The 12016-nt window shown below is 39.2% G+C and overlaps 1 protein-coding gene across 1 annotated transcript in view; it reads right to left on the reverse strand.

The window, feature by feature from the left end:
• Positions 1-619: 619 nt before the first annotated feature.
• CCNE1 (cyclin E1) overlaps positions 620-12016 on the reverse strand; it is a 12822-nt gene continuing 1425 nt past the window's right edge. The window contains exons 2-10 of the mRNA XM_009320332.1: positions 11797-11865; positions 5094-5236; positions 4878-5013; positions 3886-4032; positions 2977-3072; positions 2472-2606; positions 2273-2384; positions 2030-2187; positions 620-1178 (exon numbers count right to left, since the gene is read on the reverse strand). Coding sequence (XP_009318607.1) covers positions 1056-1178; positions 2030-2187; positions 2273-2384; positions 2472-2606; positions 2977-3072; positions 3886-4032; positions 4878-5013; positions 5094-5236; positions 11797-11865 — 1119 coding nt within the window. The 3' untranslated portion in view covers positions 620-1055. The remainder of the gene's footprint in view (positions 1179-2029; positions 2188-2272; positions 2385-2471; positions 2607-2976; positions 3073-3885; positions 4033-4877; positions 5014-5093; positions 5237-11796; positions 11866-12016) is intronic.

Here is a 12016-nt window from a genome sequence, read left to right on the forward strand (position 1 = left end):
GACTTTCCAGAAAACATCTTACTATGACTTCTCAGATTCTCAGACCTTGCGAAGGTCAACAAGGACAACTCTTCCCGTAAAAAGACACACACCATTTCAGGATTCAATTTTGCACACAGAAGACAATTAGTCAAAGACTATGCCAGAATCCCGAAGTTTAAATGATTATGTTTTAAGAAAAGGTAGGCTTTTCCTACTGATCACTTCTTGCTATTAAGCATAATAATCCAGACAATCTGATTCAAGAATTTCCCAATACACTGATTGTTCGAAAGTGTTGTGGAAGGATTCCCCATAAACTTGTCATGTTTATTATCCCCTCCCTAGCCACCTGCATCTGGCTAAGGGAAATCCAAGTAGCCCAACATGACAATTTTATCTTAGTATCCAAAAAGGAACTTTTAATTGGTAAGCCAGTAGTGGCAAATAAATAAAGCGATAGTTACTGCATTATTCATCCCCAACTCCCACACTACTAGTGGTCACAGTCTGAAAAACCTTAGCTGACCATACTTAAAAGAAAAATTGGAATATACATAAGACCAGCTGTCTTAGACAGCATTTTTATTAAAAGTGGATACACAGAGACATAGCAGCATTTACAATAAAGAGTTTTTTAAAAGGCATCAAGTTGTAAGCCAACCATTTGAAAAAGAGGCTTTGAAATGTTGTCTTCCACAGCACTTTTTGCCCATTTGTCAACAGGGGACAGTAAGACTGCAGATTATCCAAAGGACAAACAGGCACAGTAACTAATCAAGCCCTTTTTCTGAACAGTTGGTCACATCAAGCATCACCCTCCGTAGCAGCATTTGGAGCACTCTTCGGTGTTCTTTTAAGTGGCTGGTGTACTCGATCCATTTCTTTAAAATATTTTAATGTTCAATAAAAATATTTCAAATAGAAAAATTCTTCTGTCATGAAAAGAGTAAGGTTTCCTTTTCAGATTCCATAAAAGCTTATGAACTTCACTGGCAGCATTTCTGTAATGGAGCAGGAGTTAGAACCAGCAGAACAGGCACTTCAGCAAAATTGTCTGTCAACAGTTTCTATAGTCATATTGGCTTCAGTCCAGAAGACTGTTTCTTACTACTTTGTGGTGGTGTAAGGACACCAGTGGGGAAAGGTGAAGTCCTATTTTGCTCAGCCAATATGGCTTGTTTTGCTTGAGCTTTGTCCTGAAAGCACAGGAAAGGGAGAACAAAAAAAAAAAATCTTTACTTTGGTATATCTATGCAATAGATCAATATAATTCAGTGTTTTATAACTTGACAGATTGCTAATCTGGAAACGTGTATCTGTATCTAACCCCCCTAATAGTAACCGATAAATCATGCAATACACAGTAGTTAGTGAATACAAACCCCAAGAGATCAGTACTAACTTTTGAAATCTGATGATCAGCATTATAGTACTTGTATCTTCAAGAAAGCAAAATTCAGAAGCAACTGAAGAGGAAGAGCTTTAACTTCTACTACAATTAAATATCCTAAAGAGAAAAAAACCCCAATGCCTTAGATTAACTACAATTTGTTGGACAAGATTTTGATCCTCTGCAAGTGTCTCATGCTAAAAACCACTCTTGCTCAACTTCTTGTCAACCACCACTGTCACATAACAGTGCCACAAGATCAGTCTCAAGTGATCAGTCTTTATTTTCTCTTTTTCATCAGACGAGGTTGCATTACCTGTATTTCCTATAGAGAAAGGTCTAACATACTACATTTGAAGCAACCCAAAGGGTAGAAATATGCTTCTGATTTCTAGGGTAATTATTTGCCATTTGAGATGAGAGGCTTAAGTCAAAATCACCTTTTTAAACCAAATACCGAACAAGTCAGTCCCAAGACAAGTCTGTGTCCCAAGAATTTTGGAACTGGAGTACAACCTCATGCCTTTTATCATCTAAATACACTCAGTCTCAATCTGACAACGCTTCACTTAAGTTTACTGTATGTTCTAACCAAAGAAGAAACAAGATTTAGGAGATTTTACAGACAGATTTTGTCTTCGTTAGGCACATACATACCAGCAAATCCAAGCTGTTTATGTGCGTCTGTATATTGTGCAAGTCTTCAGGAGCTATACCTCTGAAGTATTTCAGTTTGGAGCTTCCTACTTCCCTTATAGCCATCGCAAATGGAACCATCCATTTTACACATTCCTCTATCTCACACCATTCATAACCTGGGAGACAAGACATATGTTTATCTGCCTGAATGAAGGCTTAATGATTGTAAACACATTAGACTTAGTTTATAAATGCCAATACCTGAAACTTTCTGCATCAGCTCAGATGAGGAGAAATGATACAAAGCAGAAGCTGCAAGTACTCCATATGTATATTCCAAGCAGCCAATATCCAGCACACAGAGATCCAAGAGCTACAAGACAACAGATGTTTAATAAGTCTATCACAAGAACACTTTTTTCCAGGTGAAAGAGCATTTGAAGGAAGAAATCAGTCTTACCTCTGCTATTTGTACAAATATTTGCTGTGGATATTGTGGCAGCAATACCTCATAAAGCTCATTTAAATACGCAACTTGCATGTAAATGTTTAGCCATGATACAACTGTCAGTGGATTTAAGTTCCAATTAAGAGCCTGAAAGATTAGACATGCACAAGACCTGAGTATTAATAAAGAGTTCCTAACTTAAACCATGCAACTTTATTTACTCCAGATCAGAAGCTGTAATTCCAGTTGGTCAAGGCATCTTTGAAACATGAAAATCTAATCCTCTCCTGTACCTCCTCCTGCTGATAGGGTGGGGGAATGATTCATTTTGTTAATACGTACATACTGGTAGATGCTTTAAATCACTTGTTACCTAAAGAACACTGTGTTCTAATTAAAAAGAGAAACTGTGCCTCTTAGCAGCACATAAGATTAACTGAGGCTCTCTGCTTTTAGTCTGATTATGCTATACATTTTTAAAAATTAAAGTAGAACTAATTCCACTTTGAAATATTACCTTCATAATGATCAATTCCATACTGAGGATTTCATCTTCCGTACAAGCTCCATCTGTAACGTACGCAAACTGGTGCAACTTTGGTGGATAAATTTCCTGAAAGATAGGGGATTAAGTATTTAATTTGTGGAGTAAGTTGTAACTAGTCTCATGTGCTTAAAAAAAAAAAAAGAAAAAAGAAAAATAACAACCCACCACTACATCAGCACTTCAAAACAGAGGGGAAAAAAAGAAAAAAGAACCAACCCCCCATGGTAACTTACGGTGTTCTCCTCTGCCTTTAATATACACAGATTTCTTGTTCAACCTTCCTGATCATAGCCTTCACCTTTCACTTTTGATGGATCAATACAACATGCATTATGTTTGACTACAGCATGACCGAGACAGTATCATAATTGACATCAAGATTTTTTTATACATCCTAAAGAAAAGGCCTTTTATCCCTTGCTTGAGAACAGATTGAAGAATAACAGCCCTCTTAAAAAACAAACAGTAAGAACTTAAAAGCACTATGTATTTTAATAGTTCAATTTGTTCCAGTAAATAAAGAATAGCTCAGACTATCATCCAGTAGGTACTCCACTAACAATAGAATTGCAATAAGTGGTCTCTGTATACAGCACCCAGCCAAAAACTCATTTAGCAACCGCAATTAAAAACTTTAGATTTATTCTAACACTGAAAAGACTATCCTTTTAAGATTAGAGACATATACTGTAATGTTAGCTAGTCTTAAAAAAAATTAGGAGGAATTTTGAAAAAAAAAGGATTTTTTTCTTCTGTCTCCCAGATGAAAAGTCATAGCAAAAAAACTCCATAAAGCCTGCCAAAATGCATCTAGTGTACAATAAGTATGCTGTCTGTCCATTCACATTTTTGTGTTTAAGTAAAGCTGGAGATACTTACCTCTAGCTTTGCTGCTATGAATAAAGAAGAGATACCAATAAGCTGCAATAGTGTTTTTACAACATTCTGTTGTGTTGCCATAAACCGATCAAAGAAATCTTGTGCTAAATAAAAAGTTTCTCTGTGAAGCTTGTAGACTTCACAAACCTGGAGAGACATCAGAGATTACAAAGGTCAAGAACAGTGTTATAGAGTCAAAAACAGATGCTACAGGTGTATTAAAACAAAAAGCAAGAGCTAGACATAAAATTCATATTGGCTTTCTGCTTCCGTGCTATTGTGAAGTAACATGTTAATTAAGAGCATGAGTTAAGCAGTTTCCTTTGACACAAGATGACTGCCACTACGGCAACTGCCCCCCCGCCCCCCGAAAAAAAGAAAAGATCAGAGTGAAAACCCTTTTAGGAAATGCAAGCACATGTTCTAACAATGTCAGAACATCAGTTCCTCATTTTTGCGAAGACGCATCATTCCAACACATCAAAAGAGAAAATTCTCACAAATACTTTAGAATTAAGAACAGAGACTATGCCACCGAGTCATAGGTGGCATAGTCATAGACTCACATACAGACAGAAGAGTTGTAGTAAATTCTACATGCCAATAACAGATAGAGAGTTTGTGAGATGCAGCTGGTCTCAGCCACCACACCTTCCTCTTTACAGTGACTTTCATAATTACAATTCATTTGTGCAGCTTTTATCTGCAGTGTGACCTTAAAAAGCTTACATCACGGAGCTTTAGGGACAAATCGATTATTATCCATTATCGATCTAAATGAATATCAGAATATATTGTCAGTTTGTACACCATCAACTCAATCCATTTTATATTTTTTTTTAAGTTTAGTGCCATTAATTGACAAACTAAGATGAAAACGAGTGTCTAGTCCTAAATGGGTTATGCAAAGATCATGAAATGTACTCATGACAGTTATTAGTACACTTCAACAAAAGCACACTTGAAATACTCACAAGCATGGAAAAGCTTACCTCCATTAGCCAGTCTAGAAGGATTGTTCTCATTTTAGGTTGCAGGAGAGGGTGCCTTTGCATATAAAGTTTATCCCTCACATACGTCTCTTCTTTGTTTATCATGTTTTTCCATACATCTTCTCTGTTTGCCCAGCTAAGACAGATCAATATGCTTAGTCTTGAATCATAAGACAAAAGGAAGGCAGACAAGCAGCAGCAAAATGGCACACTTACCCTAGAACTGGTAATGGTGAAGCTCTAGTTGGAACAACACTTAGATGTATAAAGTGAGAGTAATCAACACCAACTGGATCATCATCTTTATCCGGAGTAGGAATCAGCATATGGGCATTTTTGTGAACATTATTCCAGGATGGCTGTTAAATGAAATACAAGATTTTACACTGTGCCTTTTAAAATAATAATTTTAGCTGTAAATAGAAGACAAGACATTGGCACGAAACTATGACAGAAACTATGATTACCTCTTTAAGCTGCACAGAATCATAGAATCGTTGAGATGGGAAGGGACCTCTGTAGGTCATTTCGTCCAACACCCCTGCTCAAGCAGGGCCACCAAGAGCCAGTGGCCCAGGAATACGTCCAGATGGCTTTTGAGTATCTCTAAAGATGGAGGCTCCACAACCTCTCTGGGCAACACGCGCCAGTGCTCAGTCACCCTCACACTAAAAAAAAAAAAAGTGCTTCCTGATGTTCACAGGGAACCTCCTGTGCTTCAGTTTGTGTCCATCTCCTCTTGTCCCATCACTGGGCATCACTGAAAAGAGCCTGGCTCCATCTTCTTTACATCCTCCCTTCAGGTATTTATATACATTGATAGGATCTCCCCGAGCCTTCTTTTCTGCAGGCTAAACAGTCCCAGCTCCCTCAGCCTTTCCTTATAGGATTGATGCTCTGGTCCCTTAATCATCTTAGTGGACCTTTGCTGGATTCTTTCCAGTATGTTCAGGTCTCTCTTGTACTGGGGAGCCCAGAACTGGACACAGTACTCCAGGTGTGGCCTCACCAGTGCTGAGTAGAGAGGTGTTGCTTATTTTCACAGTAGAGAAACCTTGCAGCGAAAGCTGAAGAACATTTACCCTGTTCTCCTTTTGAAGGGCCACAACTGTTTCATGGAAGAATATCCAAGTCAGAATCTCCTATTGTCATGTTACATTTTATTTTTTACCAAAAATATTTTGCATGAAAGCAAGATGCTTGCCTTCAGGTAAAGAATAAGCAGACAGAACTTTAAAACCCAATTTGTGATTATAATTATACAAATACAAGGTCAGGATTTCTGGTAAGGAATATGTAGATGCAATGCCTGAAGTCATAGTTCTATACAAAGCAACCTTGACAATGGACATAGCAAAAGAGTAGTTTATAGAATTTTTCTTACTCAATCAACTTGCAGTGCTAGGATGAAAGAAACAAAGCGCTTATGACCCAATTGTTTTCAGAATAAAACAAGTACATGTCAAGCAATTACCACTAAAGTATCAAGTTGACCATTTCATATACAGAATTTTGCCAAGGTCTGCAAACATCAGACATCTGACATTTCACCCATCACATCCTTTTACTTTTATTTGGACCAGAACTTAAGTTTGGGTTTACTTTTCTCCTGGCTAACTCTGTTAAACAAGATCTTGGTGTAGACTGCACACAGTTCCCCAGGAAAATACTACTTGTTTTATTTTGCAGTAGAATACAAAGCCAGCCCCATGTCATCATGCCTAAGCAAATTAAAATTTGGCATTTCTGCCTAACAGTGAAGTCAGCCATCTTCCTGCAAACTGATCTGTTCTCTGCAGCACTAGAAGGACAGAACTCCCTAAACAAGATTCCTAATGTGCTTCCAAAAAAAAAAATCAGAAGAATCATTAGGTGCTAACAAGTAAAATGCCCTACATGAAATTTTGCCTCTTGTAAAGAAGCTTCCACACCTGATATTTGTCCTGTCCTTGCTACAACTGACATCACTTTCCAGCAAAATGGCTACCTCCTAGCACCAGCTTCAGAAACAGAAACCACTGACTTGATGAAACAAAAAGCACATTTCACAGTTCACTCGCAGCTAAGACTGCTTTGTACTTTGAGTTACTGACACACAGGTGGGTAGTTTTTCTTCTTGGAGTTCTACATGCAAATCTAGCATAGCTACACACCCAGCCATGCCACAATTTAATTTGGGTGGGGGAAGGCAAAAAGAGGGAATACTATCTTTATCTTAAAAATTACAGATTCCTTATGAACTGAAAGTTTGAATAAAAGTGTCGCATCAGCATTGCTTTAAGTTAATTTTTGTCCTCCCTCAAAACTAGACTTTAGTCACACTTTGTCCTCCAAACTGCACAGCAAGCCCAGCTGCCAACAGCCTTTGGAGAAGTGCTGCCTTATCAGTTAATCAGCAAACCAACAGAAAAGCGGTAGATTATATAATATCTATTTAAAGGTGCCTACTAGACCAGCAGCTTCTGAAGGACAAGGGATCTGCTCCACAGAGTTCTCAACCAAAGCAGATACCTCACATACTACATGGCAGCAACAACGACAATTGATTTAGGAGATTTCACCACCCCCAATCTTCTATAAGGAAACATAAATCAAGGGTCAAGAGCCTCTTCGGTGTGTTGAGAAGTGAAAACAAAGGTTTTGACTAGGTAATGTCGCTCACCAAGACAGCTGGGGAAAAGATGCAAGCAACAGAAAAATCATATAGCTTAGCTAGAGGCAAGAAGGAAACAAACGCATAGGGTCCTCAAAAGCAAGAAGCTACTGGGAAAGGAGATGGGAGTCTGAATTAGCATAAGTGAGGGAACACCATAGCTCTGGCATGGATTTTGGTTGAGGGAATGAGCTTATTAATCAGGCTCTTGAGTCTTTAAAGCAGTTTTAGCAAGACGTTCAACCAAAACTAAGAAACAATATCAAAAAACTGCATTACATCTCACTAACTGTAAGGAAATAGAAAAAAGAAACATTAAGGTGGGGAGGGTGTGAGGAGACCATGAAGAGCTTCCTTTGGGCTTGCACAGAGCCAACGCGAAAGCAGGGGCTGCCAAAAAGCGACAGATGTTACAGAGAATCTGTGCAGCCTAATGGAGGAAATCCTACAGCCCTGGGCTTACTTCTGAGGCAAATAGGAACTGAAGTAGGATGCAAGCCAAAAATCAGTGGGGAAAACTGCCTCTTGAAATCTATATAGAGCCCAGAAAGAAATCTTGGTGATGCCCACAGTAATATTCCAGATACAGGAATAGGAACAATTGATCAGAGATACAGATCTATATCTCAGACCTGAGAACTAGATACAGATTGGAGAAATTGAACTGAGGACATGAGAAGGCTCATTAGGAGAAGGAGCACCAAGAAGGGCAGAAGGTAGGTGACCAGAGAAGTCCATCAGAGCAGTCAAGCCCATACAGCTCCAAACAAAGAAAACCCAGGAGTTCAGAGGTTGGAGTTTCTTTAAAGCTCAAATGTTCCCACACCTCAGTTTTCTGCAGCATGTCATCATTCACTGATATATCAAACATTCATTTAAAGGGATCTTTTGGACATCCTTCAGGCATATAGGCCAGACCCAAAATGGAGCAGGTAGCGAATGTTGGGGTTATCGGTTACAGGCAGAACCTTCAGTGAAGCAGCCACACCTAAGCATACAAGCTGCTGAGACACTCGTGCATCTCAACATGAGCTGGGAGCCACCAGAACAAGCTTCCACAGACCCAGGGTGAGGAGGGCAGCAGGAAAGCAGAGGAAGAGGGTGACCCAGAACTGCATTCAAACAGCAAAGTCAGAGGATTTTCAGCACGGAAATTGAAGGCAGAGGAACAGGAGGGGGATATAGGCCTGTTTGTATCACCCTAAAAAGCAGCACCTCGTAACAGAGACACATTGATATGAACTACTAGACTGCAGCCTTAGTTTGCCCACCAAAAATAGCAAGACTTATAATTCTAGCCATTCTTCACTCACAGGATGCATTAGTTTGAAGTATAGGGTTTTTCTTTACCATCAGAAAGAGATTCCAGAATTAGTAAATAGGAGAGAGAAAAGCAACTCACATTATTAAGTTGTTCCAATTCTTTCTGAATAGCATAGGAGCTTCTACTACTTTTAATTTTCTAAAGAGTCTGAAAATTGTCCTGCCCTAGATTTGGGCCAAGTCAAGCTCTCAACCTGGATATAGTTTACATTCTTTATCTGTTTGTCTGAAGACTTTAGTAAGTTGTTTTTTGGGGTTTCTGTTTTGTTTTTTAAATTGGATCTTCCAAAGATAACCTAGACTAGTTAAAGAAACTTTTTGGAGGATATTTTCAAACCAGTTAGGTGGAACATTTTGACAACAGTAAGACCAGATTCTGGAAAAATGGCCAGTGAGAAACTGACTAAAACTTCCTGAGAGTTTACTCCATCTTCTTTTCACCTGAAAACATTAGTTAGTTTCATCTAAAGAAACTAACTTCTAGATTCAATTCTCCACTCTAGATGGAGGTGGCCATGTAATTTGTATCACAATTGCACAGATGACTCTATCTAGTTAGATGAATTTTGTTTTACACGGAGCCTTGGAAGTGTATCCATCCACAGAAAGCAGCCAGAATTAATATGAGAATTGCTAGCAGAATTACAGCAGTGCCAGTTCTCTAAAAATCAAACACAGAATTTATGCAATATTCTGCTGTCACAAACCTGATGATATAGTCACCCTTTCATCACATAAAGGGTAACAGCATCCTAATTAAGAACTCAGGCCTTATGTTCAACAGAAGCAAACTAATGAATTGACTATGAAGATGCTGTAAAGTGGGATGTGACTATGATATTTTGCCTTGTGCATAAACTAGTGTCAGTAAACAATTTATTTAATGTAGAAGTCATGTGGTATAGGCTGCAGTGGATTTATAGCTACTTGCATTTTAGAATTGTTGTGCCTCAACAGAATAACTATCTCACTGGCTATCATACAAGCCTGCTATACTGCTGCTGGAACCGTAAACGTATTCTCATTAGTGGCCTGTGGCAATTTATATCAGAGAATAGCTTGTGTCACACCATAGACTGAAGAGCTGCTGCTGTGCAGCCAAATGTTAGCTTTTTTAAACAGATCTGTAACAATCTGGCTACTTTGTCACAACAAATAACCTTCTCTATGTACGGACAGCTACACAGGTACCCGTTTTATTTATGGTTTACAGAATCAAAGGGCCAAATCCCACCAGTATCCTAAGCGTAACTTGAAAAATTCCCAAGTAAATATTTTGGATGCCTACTGCCTAAATTATCTAAATTTTAATTTACCTATCATTCCTGAAGTAACATTGAATGGCTACCAGGCCAGGAACACAAACAAGAACAAAAAATTGGAAGTCTTTATCTACTTTCAAAGTTGAAGGTCAATGTATGCAAAATATATTTCAAGTTTCTTTCCACTGTCTTTCTGGAAGAAGGTAAAATTGGGTCCCTGTTGAGGGTTTTTTAATAATACCTTACTATTATGCAATAAACGTGCACAGGAAGCCCTTGTTCAGCTCAAACAGGATGAATCTTTTGGTGAAGGAGAGAGCTGTGGTGAAGGACAGGCAGCTCTTCCTTGTCAGAAGTGAGAAATTAGTTTAATATACTGCACAAAAGAAAGACAGAAGGGAAGGAGAGATCCCCTCATTAAATGCTCACCATTTGAGCCCTGCTTAATATGTTGACTGATAACTAGTATACGCAGTTGCAACAAGCAGAGGCCATTCCAAACAATGATGCCCATCTGTTATGGTAGCACTTTAGTCTTGGAACTTCCAGCTGCCACTTCTGGTTAGATGTGCCACATTATGCATAGCCTTGCGTACCAAATGAGAACGGTCTGTACTCCCTGATCATGACTTTTGCAGCTGAAGTATCACCCTGCATGTGCATTAACAGGCTGAAGTCCTAGTGGCAGTGACTGAACAAGCACGTGTGCGTGCAGAAAAAAAAAAAGGCGGGGGGGGAATAAACCTATTTCAGAAAACAGGCTACTCTGTTTTATTTAGAGTGGGCATCTCAACGTACAAAAGCATCATGCTTTCAATACCATCTACCAACATAGCATCCAATATAGACACCAATAGCATCTCAGGTTCAAAGATTATAGGAAGGACACCAAGGGAGCAAGGACATTACTAAAGTTAGTTTTGACTTCGTAACTCGGATCATTCCAAATGTCTTACTGAGGAAACTGGCAATGGTCACTACTAACCTCCACTGCAGGCTTGATTTCCACAGCTAAGTGACTTTACAGAAACTATCCCTTTGTTCTGCAGAGAAATGAAGCCTATTTTACCACCGCATTAGCATCTAGTATAAACTTCAAAGTTCTAATCAGGAACCTCGTACTCTGTCAGTCTGATAATGATATTTGTCAATAGGAATGGAGCTGATGGTGGAAGGAATGGGGGATCCTTCCTCTCTCCCAGGTGATACGTAAGGAGAGACATAACTGCAAAGAGAATAATCTTAAAAGATGATTCTGTTCGTATGCTTAAGTGTCTCATGCTTTGGCCTGCAAGGTACAGCACATAAGCACATGACTGCACTCTCGCAACTCTCTAGAGAAGTCAACGCAGAGTCCCTCCATATAGGCCTAAATGCGTATTAAGGCTTTCGTAAGGTGCACCCTTGTAATCCCGGGACAGTTGGATATACTGAATTATTAACATAATGTTTTAGACCAACACACGCCTCATCTCTTGCAAAGATTCCAAAGCAACCTGTATGACTTGAAGCGTTTTGCACTCTTCTCAGCCAGGGTTGATAGTCCCCCTCGCCCATTGCTATACAGCATCTGGTAGCTGTATCTCTGCTGTACCATGTTCGCAATAATAATGAAGTACTGCAAAATAATAATAGGGTTAAGTAAGATTACAGGAGTATGACCTAAAGCCAAATCGGTTACCTGGTTTTCATATTGCTTTTTTCTAGTCATCTCCATTTTAGCAATTTCTTCATCAGGATCCTGTAAGAACTACAAAAAGCAAAATATAATTTCAGGAGTACAAGCTGCGGGACAAGCGACCGTTGGCCACTGTGACGTGCACCTGGTCCCTCGGGATCTCAGCCCCGCAGACCACCGCCCACCCAACACCCAGACCACCACATGGCCCCCAGCCACCCAA

The sequence above is a fragment of the Pygoscelis adeliae genome, unplaced genomic scaffold (genome assembly GCF_000699105.1).
Source record: "Pygoscelis adeliae isolate BGI_AS28 unplaced genomic scaffold, ASM69910v1 Scaffold62, whole genome shotgun sequence".
NCBI classification, from domain to species: domain Eukaryota; kingdom Metazoa; phylum Chordata; class Aves; order Sphenisciformes; family Spheniscidae; genus Pygoscelis; species Pygoscelis adeliae.